Here is a 23,511-nt window from a genome sequence, read left to right on the forward strand (position 1 = left end):
ACGTTTTGAGAAGATAAAAGTAACTGAAACCATCATTAATGCTTTACATGATTTGAGAAAGCAATTGTACCCTTTTCTGCTTCATTTATTCACTCAATCCTCAACTCAGGCATATTTTCAGTATGCAAAGAGCAACACAAATACTGAAAGTATTGTGTTGCAAGTAGATTTTGCAGAAAACTATACCTGCCTTTATCAAGATGAGATCCAGTCTGCACACTGGTCAAATCCGCAAGTTACTGTTTTTACAGCAGTCATATGGTGTGAAAGTGGCCAAGTGAAATCGTATGCTATTGTTTCTGATAACATAACACATGATAGATTTTCTGTAAATGCATTTCTTCGCAAAATTTTAGAAGACCACCTTAAAGGAAACGCATCTGTAAAAAATGTAAGCATTTTTTCTGATGGTTGTGCAGCACAATTCAAACAAAAATACAATTTTTCTAACATGTCTTTGATTAAATCAGATTACAATTTGAACAAACTTAGTTGGACATTCTTTTCAACAGCGCATGGAAAAGGAGCTGTTGATGGAATTGGTGCTGTTGTTAAAAGATACGTTTGGGGTGAAGTACGTGCTAAAAAAGGAATTGTAAGAAATGCTGCAGACTTCACAAAAATTGTTGATGGAAAAACAAAAGTCAATGTTATCCACATTTCAAACGAAGAAATCGAAACAGCCAAAGAACGTGTGTCACCTCAATGGGAAAAAGTAAAAAGTGTGAAAGGCACGCAAAAAATACATTTTGTTGAAGCAAGGCGCGATGCAATCCACTACAAGCCCTATCCGCAACATCACTCATTCATAAAATATAGATTTAATACCGAAAACATTGATGAAAAAAGTGACAATACTGATGATGACAGTGAGGTTTTACTTAGCTCAGAAGCAAAGAATGAGAAGCTGCAATGTGGTCAATGGGTATCTTTAACATATGATGGTGCATGTTTTTATGGCATGATAACTGCTGTTATGAATGAAGAATACCAGGTTAAGTGTTTGGTCCCAACAAAAATAAAAGGAGTTTTCAAGTTTGAGCCTGATGAGCACAGTATTTGGTACAAAAAAAAAACAAATTATAGCTAACGCTGATGCTCCCACCTTAATCAACTCTCGAGGATTTTATAGAATATAATTGTTTTATTATTTATTAAATTTTCCATGCCTTAAAATGTAATAAATCTTTAAAAGTTCTATTATATGAAAATAAATGTATCAAAGTATCAATTTAGTGTCTTAAAAGTGTATCAAATGTTACATTTGTCCAGAAATACTATTTTGGACAAATTGTCACAAGAGTAACGTCACAAGAGTAACACTCTGTTTTTTACAAAAGCAAGTGCAATATGTTAACTTGTAATCAGATAACTTTTTTGCTACTATCCTTTTCAAGAGCAATAATACCTTTGGTAAATCTCTGAATTTCAATCTATTATTCCTGTACAATTCACAGGACTTGTAGCTCAAACTTAAAATTTGAAATTTGCCTTTTCCATTGGTCACAAGAGTAACAAATGTTTAATCTTCTCCCAAGGGAAGCAAAATTTCTTAAATTATAATTCAAATATGTTTTTTTAAGCAAAACACACATGACTTCCTGAAATAATCCTGAATTTTAACCTAAATGTATAATGTGACATAATAATTGGAAATAACCACACAAATTTTCTCTGATGGTCACAAGAGTAACGGTGGACGTACCCTTATACAACTATTCCAATAAGTTCAAAATTCATCACATGTGTGTTGGTGGTTCTTCTTAAAGCATAATCGGTACTTGGTAAGTCGGCCGAGTACTCGGTACTCGGCTGCTCGGTACGTCTCTAGTAAAATGTATAATGTAATCATATGTATGCAGTTCTGTGCAGATTAATTGGGACAAGCTCAAAAGTTTTCACAAATCTTGTTCAATTGGTATCGGTCAACTTAACCGGGGTTGGTTTTTGGACTGTCCGAAACTGGTTTAGGACTGGATGGGTGGTTTTTAACATAATCAATTCGTATTTACTGCAATATTCACAATGCATAAATATAGATATTAATGAGGTTTAAATATATATATAATGAGTATTTGATATTTTTCTCCAAAATCTTAATTTAAAAAATATTTTACTTAAAAAAATTGCCAATAACTATTACATAAAAACTTCCTTATGTAACAGTTGGTTACGTATGATGAAGGGAAATTCACAACGCAACAATACAACTAAATTTAGTTCCATTTGTAATGAAGGAATGTTATTAAATGTGCAATATTTAAGTGCAAAAAAAAAAAGCTTAATTTTTTAAAAAGTTTTTGCAAATAATATTTACATGATGTTTTAAGGAATTCTTTTTTTTTCAAATCATGGATCAAAGAACGAGAAGTTGATGACTATACACTTACATAATAAAACTTGTGCTATTCTGTTTTTAGTTCATATTGTTAATATAATATGTTCTGTAACTAGAAAAAATTGTAATTCATTGTATTTAAGTCAAATTTTTTTAATTTTTATTTTGAACACTTTATTTTGCACACATGCATAAATGTCAAAAAAATTGATTTATGGGGAAAAAAAACCCTCCTGTATACAAATTGAAATTTTTAATGAAAAATTTAATTTTTACGTAACTAGATTAAAATCAGCTGCACAAATAAGTTACATATATATCCATACTTGAATTGGTCACTTTGAATAACTAGATTAAATAATCAAAAAAAATATTTTGACACATTTTGTTCTGTTTTTGATATTTTCTCACAAAATATAGTTTCTAAAAAAATAGTTTTAGGCACAAGGGTTTTGATTCGCCATTGCGTTCGAGAATTGATGCTACTCTATTTCCCCCTATGTATTTGTATTTTTCAACTGTGCAATGACATATTTTTAAATGTGGGGGTAATGTCGCGACCCCCTGGGAGGTGGCCGCCCACAGGTTGAGAACCCCTGGACTAACAGAAATTAACAAGGTTTTATTTTTAAGGGGGATAATGCAACTGTTATTTGAAACGTGGCACTTCTCAATGCTCTCTATTTTTTTCTACTCTTATTCTATTTTTCTCTTTCTAGCTTTTTTCTGAACTAACTTTGGTAATTTAGCTAGGTTTTTATGAATGAATTAATTTGTTTTTCAACCTCTGCTCTTTTTAGCTTTTACTTCGTTTTAATTTCTGTAATCTTCATTCCTTTGTTTTTTATTTTATCTCGCCTCCTTTTTTGCCTTTCTGCAGCGGTCAATGCCATTTGCGCAATTTGTTTACGATTTAAATCTCGGACTCCCCGATATGAAACTTTTGTGTGCTGTTGAGTTAAAATGTTTGATTTGGGAGGAATTTATTTTTTTGAAATGTTTGCGAATAGGATAATGTATATTGTTTAAAATCTGTTTGAATACATAACCTATGCTCTATCTTTTGATTCTAATTACAGGAACTGCAATTGCAGGCACTGGGAAGTAAAAACAAAAGAAGATATTTAATTAATTCTTGGAAAGAGTGAAGAAGTAAAATCCAGGAAAGATGAACTCCGTAAGTGAAACTACTTTTGTTTGAATTTTTTCTTTCAAAAACAGAACTGACGCCAAGGTAAGCCAATGTTTTGGAATGCCTGCACCTCAGAAGGACGTGAGTCACGTTATGGTCATTTAACGGGAGAGAGGAAAAACTTTTTCTGGCTCATACAAAGGATGGGGTGTGCGCTCTTTTAAAATTGGTAAAAAAATGAAAAGGAGTTTTTTGAAAAGAATGACGTTCACGGGCTCGTTCCTACGCTCCTTCGAAACTCCTCCAATACTCCTTCATTTGTAAAAAATTTTTCAAGGGCCCTTCAAACTCCTTCATTTTGGTTTTAACTCCTTCATTTTTAGTTCAAGACTACGTAATCTACCTCTATGACAATAACTTAAAATACTTTGATTGACAACTAATGTCATGACGAGGACGATTTTTATGTAGTCATTTCGTGCATTTATTTTTTTCAGAAAGATGTGATTTACAAATTGATCATAGTTAAGTCATAAAAGTTGAAGGTGAAAATTTTATTAGAAGAGTAAAACATTTCATAAGTGAAGTAAAACATGTTGGTGATTGGCCCTTTTTTTTTTTTCAAGTTTTATGATTACTGTTTTTCCCTCCTGCACACTCTCAGCAGCAAAAGTCAGGTTGTCTAATCATTATTTAAATATTTAAAAATATAAGTAGATGTACTATATTAAGTGATTGTGTTAAAAAAACAACTGTTTAGTAAATCAAAGTTATGATATTGTAAAATAAAAATTGTCATCCACAAGTATGTCTTGCTTTGAGGAGGAGACGGGCTCATGACATTGTGACAAGGGGAAGAGAGAGGGTGAAAAAATGACATCGCACAGTTATTGTAACAATATGTTTGTAAAAAATTTGACATGTGACAGGACACTGGAGAAGGAGTTGGCTGAAGTTTGACACTTTGTGATAAAGGGGAAGGGGTCAAATTTGTTGGAAAAAAGTGTGACATTTGATGACAGCCCCCTTGGTACTCTTCTAAAATCTCATTTTACTCCTGCAAAACTCCTTCATTTTCTGTCTGAAATAGAGTACGAACCCTGCGTTCACAGGCTCGATACCGAATAGGCTTCCACATGCAATGCACTAAACAGCGGAAAATCGCAATTTTTCGACTGGGGTCAGTCTGGCTCTGGGGTGCAGATATTATCTTGAATGGAACGCGGGCTTCTTCAGAGCAGGAAAGAAAATGGCGTTGGAAAGTATTTTGAAATGAACCCTAAGTTTTGTGTGTGTGGACACTCGTTGAAGTGACACTTGCTGAAAATTAAATTCCAGTTTATCAACCTTTTTTCCCCTCCCTTACATTTTCAATTTGAACGCAAACTGTTTGATTTCTTTTCTACGTCACATTCCACATTTTCGTATGCAAAAATGGGTTCACCAATATGTATCGGTCGATATGTAGGGTGACGACCCCAGTAATTGGCACTGTAAGAGTTTGTCCTTAAACTTACCTCTGTTTTTATTACTTAGAGAAAAATATTCCCTTGCAATTATTTTTGTATTAAAGAATGCACATCTGTGCATCTATTTAGTTCACTAAAGTCAAAAATATTTGAATTTATATGTTTTTAAATCTATATATATATATATATATGTATATATATATATATAAAGTTAGCAAAATCACCAGTAATTGGCACTTGATACCCAAGTGTATGACACCTCGTGATCCAGTAATTGGCACACGTTAATAGAACTGGAAAATCACTTTTAGATTACATAAAAATTTTATCATCATAAGAAACATAATTAATGTTAATTTAAAGTAATTAAAGTACATAAAGGTAATTTTACATAAATTAATGTTAAATCACACATTTTAGGGTTGAAAAGGTATTTTAGAGAAATAAAAATAAATTCGGAGTGTTGTATGGAAAAAAAATCATTAGTCGGTATGCAGTTTCGATTTTTTGAATTATAGCTATTTCCACAGATAAAGGAACATTGACCCAATGATTCCAAATGACTATAAAAAATAAACCGATTCTCTGCAGTCGCAATATCTGACTGATGGCCGAACATATTTGTTATTTTACTGTTTCTCTTAAAAATTTAACAGTATTCTGCAGGGTTCAAATCAATAGTAGAACCCATATAATATAGTTGCTGAAAAAGTATCAGAAATCAAACTAGTGTCACATTGCACAACACATTTGTGTTTATAGGCACATGTGCCAATGACTGGAGACTAGCAAAACTGAAGCACCACTAAATGGCGTCCATCATTATTTCAAAAAACCAAAAAGGGAAAAAAATATATTTCTACCCACTCAAAGTATCACCTTTCAATTAAACAAAACTTTTGACAACAAAATTTTAAAATATATTTTAAGTCGGATTTTAATGGATTGATGCGCATGCTTCCCTTAAGCCAGAGAAGAAGCTTTTGCAACAAAAATGAATGATTTGACACAAGCCACAATTGTTTCTCTTTCCTACACACTTCTACCGTTTAGTAAAATAAATTGAAGTTATAATATTTAAAATGTACATTCAGTAGGTATATAGCCTTCGACTTTTAAAAGATTGGGTACGAATCTAATTTTAGTACATTTTTGTTGGAAGTGCCAATCACTGGTGACCTGCCAATTACTGGGGGTGTTACTCTACCATGATATTTAATAGGACGATATGTATCCAATATTTATTTTGAAAATATCACCATATCTAATGTTTACGATAGTTGTTTAAGAAACTATTTTAAAATGATGTGAGTGAAAATCCAATTTTACAATTCTCGAGGGATTGGGTTAAAAAACGTGTGATACGGGAAATAAGTAGCAGCAAATCTGTTGACGGGATTTGATGAAAAATCTTTAAATGCAGGAAAAACGTAAATTCGGAGGACGTAAAATCGGGCTTTCGATTGTATCGAAGTGATTCATTCATTATTAAAAATAGGGAGAAATGTAGAATGTATTTAGAATATGGTTTATTATATCATGTAATATTATGTAATAGTTTCAAGATCGCATTTTAGGGGAGGGTTTTTAGGGTTTGAACCTCCTCTGAATTTTTTCTAAATTGTTTTTAAAATTTCTTTTCGTTACATTTTTTGTTGAATTTTTAAATTATAACCTTTTGGAGAATCGTACAGCTCTCAAATCCTGCTTTATCTGCAGTATTTATTTTTACTGTAGTTACTACGAATATCATTTCTTTCAAAGCAATACAGTGTTTTCCTCCAGATTTTGAATGCCTAAAACACATAAAACATCCAAATTTTTTTGAATTTGAAAGTCTCAAACTCTTATATAACATATTTTAAAGGTGTCAAAAATTATTAAGTTAAGGGGTGTGTATATTCGAATGTGTAGCATCTGTTCTTTTGAGTTAGAAAAAGACATAAAATATTTAGCAGGGGTAATGTTGTGTACCCATCACATTTTTTATCTTCTAAATTTAATAGCTACATCATTTTTAGCATTCACATCTTTTACATACGTAAAGTGGCACCCCCGCATTTAAATAAAATATTGTAACAAAAATCATCAAAATACAGTAGGCGCCGCTTAATGTGAACACTTTGGGACAAATATAATTCAATAACAATAACCGACCGATAACAATAACCGAAAAGAATCCAGGAGACACAAAATAATGATTTTTTTCCAATTACGATGCATTTATTTCGGCAACCTCAAATTAAAATCACAATGAGTCAACTGAACGCAGTTTCAAATTACAAATTATTAAATTAACAGAATGAAAATATCTGAATTATGAAAAGTTAAAGCTAAATTATGCAATTTTTAATCACATACTAATAGGTGAAGTAAAACATGACCGTTTTCCCCGACATTCGTAAACCAGTTTCAAAGCACATTCAGCTCTTCTATCTTTTCCAGTGTGGTTTTGTTTGTTGTTTAAATTTTAATTTAACTTTGCTTTTTTCTCAATCTCGACACAATTCTTTAATAGTTTACGAAGTCATGGCAACAATAGAGGTCCTACATCAATGCCATGTCCAGCGACTGAATTTTGTTGGGTGCAAAAGAAAGTTTTCTTAGGGGGAGTTTGTGGTCACTGGGGGCGAACTTTCTGCAGCTTCATTCCCAGAAAAATTTTGATTGAAAACCACAAAATGCTACACAGAATGTGAGTCTCGTCAGGGTTTGCCTATGTATTTCTGTTAATTGAGGAACAAAAATGGGGAAAAGATTGAAAGTTTATGAAAAAGTGATAACAATAAACGAAGACACCGATTACAATATACGACTTTTTAAACGTGTGTTAACGTACAAGTGTTCTGGGACTTCGTGATCCTGATAACATTAAGCGAATGATAACATTAACCGTGATCACATTAAATGGCGCCTACTGTATATGAACAAAATTAAATTTTATTGATCAGTATCTGACACAGCAAACGTTTTTCGGCCATATAAATATTTTACAGTGAACAATTTGATTGTTAATTAAAAAATAACGAATGCGCTGTAAGTTTGCGGGGATGAGATCTTTGACAGAAAGAGGAATAGAGCGCTGTAGACGATGATCACCGATTAAAAAAAAACACCAACCACTCATTTTCTCAATACAGTAATACACAGGCACACACAAATAGACAACATTTTTGTATCGTTCAACATTTGGAAAGCACTGCTTTGTGATACAAAACAAATGCAGGATAAAATGTCAAAATGACGCGATGCTCCGGCAAAACATCGGAAAAATATGAATGATTTAAAAAAAATCTGTTGCCCTCTTCTGTTTGCGTACAAATAAAATGTTTGTAAGAAATTTAAACGAGGCCTTTACAATGAATTTTAACCATGGTTTTCAAAAAACAGTTCTGGAAAGGGACATTTCAAACCAATCTTTCCCATTAAGAAAAATATACAACTCTCAAATTTATGATTGAAAGCTAGTTAGTTATATAAGAGAGAAAGAGAGAGAAATTCTCGATTTGACTTGAGCGCACTTTTCTTCGTTTGTGAAATCTTTTTCTTCGAAAAATTGAAAACTGCAGGTATACTCAAATTGTTCTTTCCGACCCAGAAAAGTTATTTTCTCCTTTTGAGTGCATCATGAAAAGTGCTTATATTTTTATAAAAATTCTGTTATTCTGACATGATACTTGAAAGCAAACTTTTTCCTGTAATATTATTCACAGTATGTCTGCCTGACTGTTTAATAGTCTTATCGGGCTGGAAATATTTAAACGGAGAAAACGAAGAGAAATGAATTCACCGAAAGTTTTTCAAGATAATTATGATCATACGAGCTACTTTACTTTACAAAAAGCGAAATGTGAGGTGTTGCTTAATTGAGGCAAATAGTTAAAAACAACCGAAAACTTGAGACTTTAATTCAATCGTTTTTTTTTTCTTGCCGTGTCGAGACATTTGTATAGAGTATTAGATAAAGTTTGTATATTGTGTCTTGCAGATGTGGGATTTAAAAAGTAAAAAAATCTATTTAAAATATAAAAAAGAAAATGAATAAATAGAATAAAGTGCAACAATCAAATAATGGTTTCGCTTTAAAAAAAAAAGCCGAATATCTGCTATTGAATTTTTCACCCTCAGTTGAGTGTGGTTGAAATTAGCCGAAAAAAGCCTGATAACAACCAAGCCTGGCAACCCTGAGCAAGTTTAAAATTTTATAGGGACACTCATTTTCATCACAAGGGTTGCAAATCGTCTGTGCTATGCTAGTTTCTTTCATAGCTTAACCTAAGCAAAGTCTGCATTATGAAATGATTTTTTTAATTTGCATTTTTACAGAAAAAACACTGATGTAGATGAATGAGAATAACTACAATTAAATCCGAAATTGCTGTATATATATTGTTAAGAGTTCGTGCAGCTTCAAACTTTCTTGAAATGACGACACAGTTCTTGAGAAAACGCAGGAGATTTATTTACAACTATGTACAAGAAATATCGTTAACAACTGCTAAATTAACCATAGCAATTAGGCAAATATCGATTGACACCACTCAACGGTCGACCACGTATTTACATCAAAATTCGCAAAAATACAGCTGAAGGGCTTCACAAAACAGAGCTAATACTTGCTCTCCAGCGCGCCTCTGACACGATTCACAAGAAAAAACTAAAACGAGACTGACTTCGAACTTGCCGCTTGAGTATTTATAAAACCCCGAAGAGAGCTCTCGAATATTCCGGAAAATCGCAGACCGTTCTACGACCATCTGATATTTTCTTTTTATTCCATTCACAAATTTTATCATTCAGAAATGAGGGGAACGTATACTTCCGCCGAATGTTATGGGGTGGTATGTACATCACAAAAAGCTATTTACGGGTTACGTTACTAAGATAATTTTAGATAAAAATAATGAAATAAAAGCCAAATTTAGCTAGATTACAACACATTAATCACAAAAATAATTACTATTTACAGAATTGGTTACAATATGTATATATACAACCACCCACAAGAACTGCTTGTTTAAATAAAAGCTATAATGAGATTTAAAATAAAAATGAATCTCTAAATTATTTAAAGGTATTAAAAAAAAAATTCTGTAATCAATTTATCCTTTAATGTTCGTTATTAATACTTTATTCTTGTTATTCGATGCACCATAACTTATTACAGATCCTCTTGCCCTATTAGAAGCCCCTGGTCCTCTAACATAATCCATTCCATTCTAAAAAAAAGTTTTACTGTCAAAGATAATGACTAAAAACCCGTACATTTTTAAATGCCGAAGCATTTCAGTTTCTTTGGAGTGAAAACCTACTAAAAATATTTGATTCTGAGTAAATGCTGTAGCAACGATATCAATAATGTATAAAATCAGTTCATTGTATTGGCAATTTGTTTTGGAAGAAAAGAAAGTTTTGATATTTTTCCGAGTTTTGATATTTTTTTTTTGTTTTTATCCGAGTGCAATGTACAACATTTTCTTCTTATTTTCTGACAATTTTTAAATGTTCCACTGGATTTTTTTTTTCTTTTTTTGTTTTTTTCGTTAGACAGATGGATTATGAGAGCGTGGTTGCTAGGCGAGTTTGGCGATAAACAATAGAGTTGCGGAACTATTTTTACATTTGAAAGATATTATTTGATGTCTTATTTGTTTATTTGGCGAAATATTTTAAATTGAAATAAAAACCACTTCACTGGCTAAATAGAGTTTTAAAACAACTGTAAATCTAATTTAATGATTTGACGAAAAGTTTTAAATTCCAAACAAACTTTAATAGGTTTTTTTTTTTTCTTTGAAAAGGTGTGTACGCATTTTATACAAAGAAAAATGATCATTTTACATCAGAGGGGGAGGGAGCGTCAATTTTTTTTTATTCAACGGACTTCCGTTAAATTTTTAGCACGGGCATCGCCGTGCAGGTACTGCTAGTAATGTATAAAGTCAGTAATTTCCCATTCTAAGACTGACAGTGAGGTATTTTGTGAACCAGCACATGATTCGCTGCCCACCATCAAGATACACATTTGGTTGAATTCTTTTTTAGCAACAATTTTCCTCGTTCATTAGTAACAACTTCATTTTTACGGTACAAGGATCGACAGATACCCAGGGGCGCAACCAGAAAATATTTTTAGGGGAGGGGGGGGGGGGCACAATTTTTTTTTCACAGCACTCTCTCTCTCTTTACATCAATACATATTTATTATTATTATTATATATGTGTACAAGTTATTATTATTTGCAAGGTTCAGTCATTAGTCAGGCAGACAAAGTTACTGATCTGGGGGTCTTAATAAGTCAGGATTTAAAGTTTAGCCAACAGTGCAGCTTTGCTAGTAACAAAGCCAATAATAAGATGCTTGGGTTTATCAATAGATCTATTTCGAATGAATCTAAAGAAGTTCTTCTGCCGTTATATAGAAGTTTGGTGAGACCTCGTTTGGAGTAGGCTGTTCAGTTTCGGTCTCCTTATCTTAACAAAGATATGAATGTATTGGAAAGGGCTCAAAGGGGGGCTACAAGGCTAATGAATGGACTTTCTCATTTGGACTACGATTCCAGGCTGAGAAGGCTTAAAATGTACAGTCTCGAGCAAAGAAGAGATCGCGGGGACATGATTCAGTTGTTTAAATTTATGAAAATGGAAGATGTTACGGGGCCGAAGTTCAGCACTGAAAACAGGACGAGGGGTCACTGTTTTAAGCTATTTAAATCTCAGGTTAACATCTACGTTAGGAAAAATGATCATTTTAGCAGGGTAGTGGAGCCTGGGAACAGCTTACCGGAAGAGGTGGTCATGAGCAAAGGAGTAGATAGTTTTAAGAGGGCCATTGATCTTCACTGGGGATTGTAAACTGACTAGGACCAGTCTAGCTGGGCCGAGAGCCTGTTGCTGGTCGTCACTTTTGTATTTGTATTAATATTATTTAGTAAAATTCCTTAAAATTGTGTAAGTTTTGCAATTTATTCAAAAACTGTTGCAAAAACATGAATTGTTCTTATGCCAGAATTGAAATCACGTTAAGAATAAACTTTAAAGTACTTGAAACAACAGTACGGCGGTAAGATGTTCTAATTAATAAATGGAAATCAATACTTATTATTACTTCATTTATTATATTAATGAAATAAATCAAAATGCACACGAATTTTTATCACCAAAAGCTCTAAACTATTCATTTTTAAGATCATTCTAGGAAAGAAAAAAAAGGAACACATTTAAATGGCATGAAATCACTTAAAAATACAACAAAATAGTCAATAAAATCACTTACACTTGATGAGTCCTATATACCCACATTGCATCTGTGCACTTATAAAATTGTCTTATTGTCTACAATCCCTGCTTACTTCAGAACCACTTCGTTTTCTCAAAGCGCGTCCATCTTCGTTCGAATAAAAAAAAAAGATTATTTTTGATAATTGTTCAAATTTGCGTTCTGGGGTGGGGGAGGGCACAGGCCCTGTGCTCCCCCCTGGTTGTGCCCCTGCAGATACCTACTATAATTGGCTATACAAGAAGACAGATTTCATTCAGAACATGTAGAAGTTTTTGTGGGTTCCATTTTGGTAAAAAGACAAATTTTGACAGACTCTAAAAAACAGTATTTTACTTGGATGTACATCAAAGTAAGCACATTCCAGTTTACACATCCCAGTGTTGCCAGATTGTCAAATCCAGATTTCCGGAATTCCCTTTCAACTTTTCCCCAAAAAGCGATGTTTTCTATCAAAATTCCTCAAATTAAAAAAAAAAAGAAATTCCACTAATATTTTCATAGAATGAATCGATTTCCTCTAATATTTGTCTCTTGAAAAAAAAAATTCCAAAAATGGCCAAATTTTCTGATAAAATTCCCCCAACTTCTTTTTTTCTTCCCATTTTCGTTTTTTTTTTTTTTTTTTTTTTTTGTCTTCTTTATCTTTCTTTATCTTTACTAATAATAAAGCTGAAAGTCTCTCTGTCTGGATATCGTCAGGATCTCTGTGACGTGCATAATCCCTAGACTGTTCGACCGATTTTCATGAAATTTGCCAAAGAATTAGTTTGAAGCATGGGGGTGTGCGCCTTTAAGCGATGTTTCGAAAATTCGATTTTGTTCTTTTTCTATTCCAATTTTAAGAACATTTTCCCAAGCAAAATTTTCATAAGATGGACGAGTAAATTTTTAAGTTGTCATAACGTGAAACCGTAGCGTGAGCAAGCCAATTGGCGAGAAATTCATCATGCATTATTTGTAAATATACAGGGGAACCAAAAGACCTTTTAAACTACGGGCAAAGCCGCGCGGGTGCCACTAGTCATAAATACAAGCGCCTGACCGAGAGATAAGAAATAACCAATTTTTTTTTTCTACTCGCATTTACGTCTCTGCTTCTGTATGTACATTTAAACTATGATTTTTGTATATATTTATCCAAGAATCACACTTATTTTTACCTTATTTTTACCGTATCAAATAGTTACTCACGCAGAACATTAATGCGATTTCCGTAGCATAATATTCCACATAATGCGAATTCCATAAAGTTGACCAGAGCAAAACCAACGCTGTTTGATACAAACAATGTAACTACTTCTTGACGGGAATTTAAACATGAAATCCCCAGGATTCCCCAAGAGAAAAAAAATTTCCCCAAAGAATTCCCCTCAAAAAACACATTTCCCCAGAATTTCCCCAGAGAGCACCAGATTTCCCCAAAATGGGGAAAATTCCCCCAATCTGGCAACACTGACACATCCTCCGCCCAATAAAGGGCAACTCTTTATTGCCGGGAAAGGAACTGTCCTTTTCCGACTACCTCTTCGACTGGGGTTTGATTTGTGAGCCACGTTGTCTGTCCTAAGAGCTCTCTTTTTTCCAGGGAGATGGCTGTGGAGCGAATCGCGAGCTGCCGTCAACGTCGAAACGGCAATCCGAAGACTCGGAGAAAGAACCTCCCAGGTAAATATCTGCCGATGAATCCTCAGAAAGTATCGGGTGAGTGCAAAAGTTCGTGCGGAGTTTGTGAACGAAAGTCATACAGTGATTAGGCAAGTAAAACTCTTTATTCGATCGATGATATATTCTCCATCGTTGTCTATAATCTTCTTCCAACGTTCTGGCAGCATACGGATGCCTCGATCCTAAAAACTGCGTGGTTTAGATTGGAAGAACGAAGACACGACGTTTTGTAAGGCATTCAAAGAGTCAAGTTTTTTTCCATTTAAATGATTTTGCAATGACCGGAATAAGTGATAATCCGATGGTGCGATATCAGGAGAATACGGTGGATGAGTTAGGACATCCCATTTCAGGCTGTTCAGTTTGCGTAGCGTCTGTCTTGAAACGTGTGGTCTAGCGTTATCTTGTTGAAAGACTACGCCTTTGCGATTTGACAAACTCGGACGTTTCTGTTTGATTTCTCGGTTCAGATTAGTTAATTGACGACAGTACTTGTCCGAATCGATCGTTTGGCCGGCGGGGAGAAACTCAAAATAAATTATACCCTTGCAATCCCACCAAACACAGAGCATCACCTTCATCGGGTGCAAACTGGCCTTTGCCATTGCGTCACCATGTTCACCTGCCTGTTTCCATGTTCGTTTGCGCTGAACGTTGTTGTACAGGTCCCATTTCTCATCGCCCGTCACTAATCGATCCAAAAACGACTCGTTTTTGAGCCGCCCGAGTAAAGATACGGCAGCAGAAATTCGGTGGATTTTGTTGCTCTGGGTCAACAAATAGGGCACCCATACATCGAGCTTTAAATCAAATCCGATTTTTTTTAAACGCCGAAAAGCGGTTTATCCGTCAACGTTAAGTGCTGTAGCAACTTCCTCTGTTGAAATTCGCGGAGTACTCTGAACTAAAGAACGCAAAACGTCGTCATCGATGTCGGAAGGTCGACCTGAGCGTGGCTCTTCTATCAGCTTAAAATCTCCGCAACGAAATTTTGCGAACCATTTTTTCACAGTTCGTTTAGCTGGTGCTTGATCTTGATAAGCGTCTGGAATGTTTTTTACGGCTGCTGCAACGTTCATTCCCTTCCGAAACTCGTAAAGAATGACATGCCGTAAATGCACTTTATAAACACTCATTTTAAAAGTAATCTTTCTCGAAGCAGTTTGTACCTGCACAAATTATTTCGATTGGAATGAAAGCTGCACATGTCCCCTTTCCAACGATCTGACTTACGTAGGTAGTGGTATTAATGACAACACGTTACGCCCGTTCTAACGCCATCTATTGCGACTCCGCACGAACTTTTGCACTCACCCAATAGTTTTTAATATTTCGATATTTAACAGCATTTCTGAACTGTTTTCTTCTAATTTTAATCGGCATTACTATTTATTACAGTAATTTAAGTTTCATAAACAATCGGCCAATAGCGCTTTTTAGCGATCCAGAAAACCTGGAAATTCAGATATCGAGATAGCGATGGTCCCAAACTTCCCGGATAATTGGTTCTCTACTGTATATCGGTTATTTATTTTGAAAATATAATGATATTTTGACATTTTCTATATTTTTCCAAATACAACATTTTCAATAAAAAAAAGTACGTAAATCATATTAATATTGTTCATTTTTCTTTAAAATAACCAAAAAGATATGTCCTATATTTTATGATGTATTTATACATCATTAATATAGCAAAGTAATATAATATTCCTTTTTTACTTGTATTTTATATTCAAAAAATTATTAGTAATGTAATAATTTTAATTCATAGTAAAATTGCCTAATTAAATATTAAACATTGCTCACAAAAAAAAGAAAATGTCTAATCAATGTGCACCGACTAATGCATATTATTATTTCTGAATCATATACAACTGTAAAAGTAGCTAATAGAAGATGTTAAATGAACTCCATTAAAATGGATGGAAATGTAAAACGAAATATTAGACATAAATAATGAAAGAAACCTTAATTTTAAGTCTACATATTGTAATAATAATATGAGAAACTAACAAGTGATTTGACCATGCATTTACTATTTTGAAGACTTTAGTTTGTTTTGGTTGAAAATATCGGATATAATATCAAAATATCCGATACATACCAAACTCTCGGATATTTTCGATATTTTCAAAAAATATCATATTTTCAAACCCTGATCTTAGTCAAGTCCCACACATTGGGATTTTAATTTTATTTTTATTGATTGATTTTATTAAATTTATTTATTGATTGATTTTTAAGTTCTTTATTTTATTCTTTTTATCTGTTTATATTAAATTTCATTGATTTATTTAGGCTGTGTGTGTATGTTATTGACATAGCTCATAACTTTTCTAATAAAATAATAATAATAATAAAGTAGCTAAAAATAAATACTCAAGAAAACAATCTGTTTTAAAAAAATAAATAAAATTAAAACGATAGCTAAAAATGAAAAAAGGAAAGGGCGTTGAGATTTTTTTTTTTGGGGGGGGGGATTTCTGAGATTAAACTTCGGGGAGAGGGGCACCCTTGTGAAAGTAACTAGATCAATGTTGTTCTTTTTTTTCTGCTTGAATTTTAAGGAATTATTAGCGCTATTGTTTGTAGAAACGCATCAGTATTTCTGTGTTCTAATTGAGCACACACATTTTATTTGTATTACTATGAAGCATAAATTTTGAGGTTGTTTGTCCCTTTAAAAAATACCCATGTATCGGTATTTTATGATCACTAATCACAGTTCTCAAAAATCAGCATAATCTTCAATGAAGTCGAATTTATTTGCGATTTAATGAAAACTGACAAATGTGACAGTCTTTTTAGTGTAAGGACTCCCCCCCCCCTGAAACAGACTCCTGGCTCTGATCTCACATTACTCGTTTGCGATAGTTCCCTGTGAGGGGCTGGAAATCAACCCTTCAGCTGAGCGTTTTCTTTCTTTCTTTTTTTTTCTTCAGAAATTCGAATTTAACACCAGAAAGATTGAAAATGACGGTACACCTGAAAAGACTGAAGGGGCCAGTGTGCCCTCGTCCTGATTTCCCAGTAAATTCTTGGTGAATTTCTTCCTGAATGAGTCCATTCAGAGGCTCCGCAGAACTCCTCTGATGAATAAATAAGAACCGAATGCATAAAAATCTCTGTGATGTCAGGGCCCAACACAGGCTGATTTTACTACCGTTTTTCGGTACCTTCACAAAAATCTTATTTTCAAATGGGTACTTTCGCAAAAATCAAGTTATAAAATCAACAGGGTGACAAAACTAACCTTGAAAATTGGCACATTCTAGAAACAATATTAAAAAGTCGAAAATTTTACAAAAATCTGTATTTTAAAATGGATTTTTTTTTTTTTTGTTTAAAACAGTTTACTCATAAAATGAAATGCTAAGATGATTTATATGCACAATCGTTTAGGTAACAACTTTTTCATAGTATTAAACTCATTCTTAGCTGTTTTTCGCCAAATTGCATTTACGCAGTTTTGGGGGATGATAATTTCCTGAATTGTACACAGTACAAAGCCTATTTAACTGAGATACAGTGGTATTTTCCCTACCTCTTAGCCTTCCCCCCCCCCCAAAAAAAAGTTTGAAATAATAGTAAACGACTGTTGAACCTTTCTAACAACCATTTATATTGCTCTAATTTTCTTAACAAAAAGTAGAATGTGCCTTTGAAAGATCCGAAACACAATGCTTATAAAAAAAAAAACTTCCACAAAAATAGATTATTGATACTGTACTTTCACAGGGGGAGGCTTGGGGTGAAACCACCCCCCACCTATTGCTTTTAACATAAATGCAAATTCTTTTGCCGTAGTTTATGCATATGAAAGGGTTGTTTTGATCTAAAAACAAAGACAATTTTTTCAAAAGGTATTTTTGATCATAAAACGCCTTTCAGAAACAATTTTTGATTAAAAAAAAATAAACCTCCGGAAGGTATTTTTTAATCAAAAAACCCTTTCCAGAAGGTATTTTTGATTTAAAAAAAAAAAAAAAAAACCCTCCGGAAGGTATTTTTGATCAAAAAATCTCCTCCAAAACTATTTCTGGCTGCGCCAATGGGCTAAGACCAAATGATTAAATAAGCAATCAAATACGGTCATATTATGGAAAGTTCCTTTCCTTTCAGTTAATTATTATTCGATTTATTGAATAACAATCTGTGCACAAATTCAACGGGCCCCTGTCGTCTTTCTAGTGTCAAAGGTCTGAACGAAACCTTTCTGTTCTACCTCGGGGCCTCTTTTTTTGGAATTTTCTAATTTTTTCAACCATACAACTACAAAAATTTGCTTTTGTATCAAAAAAGAAAGTGAGAGAGCTGAATTCAATCCTTTCTAAAAACAACCATTTTGTCTTTAGGAGAAGAGTGGAAGCTTGTCACGACGCATCTGGGGAAATGAAACTCCTTCGCGCCGTCCTATGCAGTGACCGGTGCGCAACTCTCGCAATCTCAACGGCCGAACCGAAAGACCTTGGCATGCAAGATGAGCGAGGGTGGACCGCCTTGCATGAGGCCATCTGGTGGAGATCTACAGAAGTTGTGAAAATGTTGCTGGCAGCTTGGTCCAGCAGCCACCTCGGAGCCACACACCCTCTTCTCGAGATACAGGACAATGGAGGGCGGACCGCCTTACATGTGGCTGTTAATGGTGGGCGCCTCGAAGTGGTCGAAATGTTGCTCGCAGCTCGCACTGACATTAATCCCAGAGACGCCAACGGACGAAAGCCCCTCGTAGACATACAGAACAAATACGGGAGGTCGGCCTTGCACGAGGCGGCAGGTGGGGATTCCCCAGAGATGGTGGCAATGCTGCTGGCTGCAGGGGCTAATACGCATCTTCAGGACAAGTGGGGCCAGACTGCGCTTCACGTCGCCATCAACTGTCCCAAGGAGCAGATTGCAGAAGTCATCTGCGATGCCGATGATAGAAACGTTCTTCGGGATCACCGTGGTCGGACCGTGTTGCATTTTGCTGCAACATGTGGAATGCAAACTATTGTGAGAAAACTTCTGTCTTCGGGGCCTCTTCGGAAAACTCTTCGTTCGGGAAAGGAATCGACTTCGAATGCGGCGGAAGGGGAAGGAATTGCTCTCTCGGCGAGCAAGCAGGACCTGGTGGACGTACAGGACAAATACGGAATGACTGCCCTACACCTGGCTGCACAAGGTGGCTTCACAGAGATTGTTGAACTGCTGCTCGCAGCAGGGACAGATCCCCTTCTTCAGACTAAACGAGGCCAAACGGCGCTCCACATAGCTATCGATGAGCACCGGGAGCACATTGCAGAAATCTTATGTGGTGCCGAGGATGGAAACCACGGGCAGGATCAATATGGAAGGACCACCTTGCATTACGCTGCGAGGGCAAAATTCAAACGTACTGTGAGAAACCTGTTGTTTAACGGCGAGCATCCTCACACGATGGATAACGAAGGAAGTTCTCCTCTGCAGTTGGCCTTCGTAGCCAACGGGGACAATAGCGTGGCTGAGATGATCATTTCTTTTATTGCCTGGAAGGACATTTCGGTGGATTGGAAGAGTTGGAATGCCCGTAGAGTCGAGATCTGCAAGAAGCGAATGGAAGAATGTTTTTCGGAGATCCGGCGAATGAAAGAGACGAAAGTGCTCGGTCGCAATATCACCTATTACGATGTTGCGGCGAGGCACGTGGGGAAGGTGGCCGACTATCTGGAGAGCCGGGAGTTCCGGGATGCGTTGCTGGGGGGTGGTTTTGCGCGGGACTTCCCCAATTATGCAGACTTCATCGACTTCAAAGTGAAGAAGGCTGAAAGGAGGAGAATCTTGAGGGCTCCCTGCCTGAAATGCTTCGAGACGTTGTTCGGGAGTCTCCCTCCTTTGCCGGGAATGATCCTGTACGACATATTAGCCTATTTGAGTGAACGAGATATGCAGAACGTCCTCGCAGCTTTTAACTGTGATGTGCCTGACCGGAGGGCTTTTGAAGCTAGTGGAGCTGTCCTCTCATAGCTTTGATTATGGTTTGGTCGCTTTAAATAAGAAACAGAGTTGTTTTCATTCTGAAACAAAATAATTGTTTTCCTTAATCCTTAAGACTATCATTTGTTTTATTGTTGATGTCTTTAATTTGAAACAGTATGAACCTGTTATTATTTACTCTACCCCTTCTAATGTTTTGCAATCATAGTACTAACTAAATAAAGAGATTTAATCAAACAGTATAAATTTGACTTATAGATGACCGTTTCAAGGAGGCATTAGATATTCGCAGCTAAATTTTATCATCGGAAGATTAGAGTTAAATTTTGTAAAAACAAAACCGTTGCATGCCAAATAAATATTTTTTCCATATTTGCAAAAAGTGGCAGGGACAGTTTTTAGTGTACTCCCTTCTCCTACCCTCTGGCAGAAACAACCATCCCTGTTAAGTCCATAAAAGGGCTGTCCAAAGGTGGTGCTGCATTTTTTTCCTACAAATTTGGCCCCCTGCCCCCTTTTGTCTCAAAGTGTCACAATTCTTGCTCTTCTCACAAAGCTCATGTTTTATTAGCTGAATGCCATAACTACTGCAGGCCACAAACAAAACAAATATTTGTTTTTGTATCTGTTTCTATCTGTCAAACCGAATTTCTCAAGAAATTGACACTCAAAACAAAAAAAAAAGTCTAACGAATATGCGGGAGTTTGAATGTTAATATCAACATCTAAGTCTTGATTCTCAATAGCATAGTTTTGGAAAAATAGATTGTGCACAAGTGTATTGTGTGTTCCATTGATTTTACACACATTGTTTTTCGATGGCAGAATCTGGTTCCTCTTTCTTTTTTGTAAAATTTTGGTTTGCATTTAATCCTCTATTCCTAATACTCATAAGTGTCAATAAGTTTTCTTAATTTCGTTAGTGTTTGTACTTTTTCTTTTTTTTTTTTTTTTTTTTGTAAAGAATAATTTCATTTTTGTAAATATTTATTTCCTGTTTTTGGTGTCATTTTCGTCATCTAGCTAGGGGTAGAGAAGATGATATTTCTGCAAATGCCTTTTAATAATTATAGTCGGGGCCCGACTAAGGCTTTTGAGGATACTGGGCATGAAGTTCATTCATTGAACCCCCCCCCCCCCCACCCTTACTTATACAAACTTCTAATAAAGTATTTTGATACTTCACGCTAAATGGGGGAATGTTTGCTTCAACGAAAGTATTATAATATACGTATGTTGTTGTCAAACTTTTGCCTGGTAACAATAAGACATAAATATCAAAAATATCTCTGAAAAGCATTTAAAATGCAATAAAATATGGCATAATGTTAGGGGAGCCCTACCCCCCCCCCCCCCCCCCGAAAAAAAACCCCCTTCAAAATACCCTCCTAGCAATTTAAATGCCGCAGTCTACCCCATGACCCCTCCCTCCCTTTATGTGGACATCCTGGTTAAGCCTGGAGTGGTTTCGGGATTTGTGAATTTCAAGTTTTTTTTTTTTTTTGCTGGACTTAATATTTGGCTTTGCTATGGCCAGGGTTGGCTTTCTGCCAGCAGAAACTACTTTTTGCCGTGCCAGTGGCAGGAACTGGTTATAACCGGTAAAAACCGGCAGAAACTGGCAAAAACTTAAAAACATCTTTAATAACTCAAGTAATTACTGAAAGATATTTGTTTAAGTAAACTAAAGAAGTGAACTTCATTTCATAATTAAAAAAAAAATAAAATACTGTGCTAGTACCCACGATTTAGTTTGGAAAGGGAACTTTGCTATTGCAGATGCTCGTAATATTTGAATTAGTCTAACAAAGGACGGAAAATCATAAGGAAAGAGGAGTGCGATACAGAATTAAACAGGCATTACTGACTGTAATTTGCTCGCTTATATGTTTCATCTGAATTGCTTTGTGATTGAAATTATCGTGAGTTTCAAGAAAAAAGTGCCAGAATTTTACTTGCCCATATTAGCGTAGATTTTGTATCTAGTGTCAAAACTTTGCGGAACATATTGGCCCTATTTCTCCAAACTTATTTATCCAGAAAAATTAGATGAAAGTTTCATGAACATTGCTTGTTCCTTGATGCATTGCCTGCTAGCTCTTCTGTTGAAGAATATGCTAAAGTTTCTCATTTGCGCATATTAAATCGAGAAAGTGTTTAGATTTTAGAAACCATCTTTTCTAAGAGTTAAATGCTTTGGCCAAGCAATGTAACATTTGATTTTGAATTGTGTTAATATTGTAATTAAATTGTGCTTTGGTAACAAATTCATTATCTTTTCCATGCATTTTCTATTGAATGTCAACAACTATTTTTTTTGGGGGGGCATTTTGTGAGTTTTTGCCAGTTTCTGCCACAAATGTGGCAGACAGTGGTTTTTGCCATGCCAGTTTTAACCGGTTTCTACCAGTGGTTTTAACCGCCTCGGCGGAAACTTGCCAACCCTGGCTATGGTGCAATTTAAATTCATTCCATTTTTAAAACTTTGGCTTCAGATTTGGTGCCCCCTCCCCTTAATATTGGTGCCCTGGGCCCATGGCCCATGCCTTAGTCTGGCCCTGGTTATAGTATACTAAATTAATGCATTATGCAACCAACTCTCTTCCCCACGAGTTTTCTGGTCAAACAGTTTCCGTATCATCTCATGGTTGCGGAAAGATATAGAAAGGGTAAATTGTTTCTGTCATCCTGTTAAAAATAAAGTCGGTTGAGAATTGTGAGACTATAGAGTTCTCTATAAAAGAACTTGTAATGGTGAGTTGCGATTTTTCTATTTCATTTTTTCGTTTCAGATGGTAAAAAAAAAAAATCTAAAACAAGTGCAGCAAGCTGTGCACTGTTTCAGAAAGCTGTGGACTGTCCAAATAAATAACGTCAGAAAACGGTGATGTCACATTTTTTGTTACCCTCACCCTCAAAGGGTGACATTATTTGTGAGGGTACCCTCCTAACTGAGCATTTCAGTTTACTTTTTTTATTTTTTATCCGTACATTCCATAAACCCTATTTTTGTGGAAATAAAACTTTAAACATCAAGAACTCACAAATGTTTGTGCTGAAGAGTAATTATAATCAATATTAAAAAAGCATAATTTTGCATATAGTGGTATACATGGGTTTCAGGGTTACAAGGAAAAATCAGTTGAGGACCCTCTTGGTATCTCTCAAATCTTCTTCACATCAATTAATTTATGTTTTTGCCTTAAAAACGAAGCTTCTTAACATATTTACAATATTTCACGAAAATGTTGTGCTTTTTATATGTCGTTGTTTACCTTTAACTTGTACTAATAAAATAACTTTTGCATTAAGTTTGAAGTTCATTTTTATGTCATTTTAAGCATTACACTTTCAATAACAATAAACAGAATTCTGCAGAGCCCGACTATGGTTTTTGAAGATACTGGACACGAAATTTATTAGATGCCCCCCTTCCCCCCCACCTTCATACTCATAATCTCCTCTTATACTGTATAATAAAGCAATAAAATATTTGGATACTTGCATATTAATAAACAATGCTAAATCTGGGTGGAACCTTATCTGTACTAATATTATAAAGAGAGAGGGCGGATTTTTGTGTGTTGATATGTTCGAGGTAATCTCCGGAGCCACTGCACCTAATTGAAAAATTTCTTCACTATGTGAGAGGTGCTTTCTTACTTAC

At 35.0% G+C, this 23,511-nt stretch overlaps 1 protein-coding gene across 1 annotated transcript in view; it reads left to right on the forward strand.

Annotated features, from left to right (window-relative positions):
* LOC129233979 (serine/threonine-protein phosphatase 6 regulatory ankyrin repeat subunit A-like) overlaps positions 1–23,148 on the forward strand; it is a 61,831-nt gene extending 38,683 nt beyond the window's left edge. Inside the window, exons 2-4 of the mRNA XM_054867890.1 lie at positions 3,418–3,515; positions 13,807–13,886; positions 18,245–23,148. Coding sequence (XP_054723865.1) covers positions 3,507–3,515; positions 13,807–13,886; positions 18,245–19,874 — 1,719 coding nt within the window. The 5' untranslated portion in view covers positions 3,418–3,506 and the 3' untranslated portion in view covers positions 19,875–23,148. The remainder of the gene's footprint in view (positions 1–3,417; positions 3,516–13,806; positions 13,887–18,244) is intronic.
* Positions 23,149–23,511: the final 363 nt, after the last annotated feature.

The sequence above is a fragment of the Uloborus diversus genome, unplaced genomic scaffold (assembly GCF_026930045.1).
Source record: "Uloborus diversus isolate 005 unplaced genomic scaffold, Udiv.v.3.1 scaffold_864, whole genome shotgun sequence".
NCBI classification, from domain to species: Eukaryota; Metazoa; Arthropoda; class Arachnida; order Araneae; family Uloboridae; genus Uloborus; species Uloborus diversus.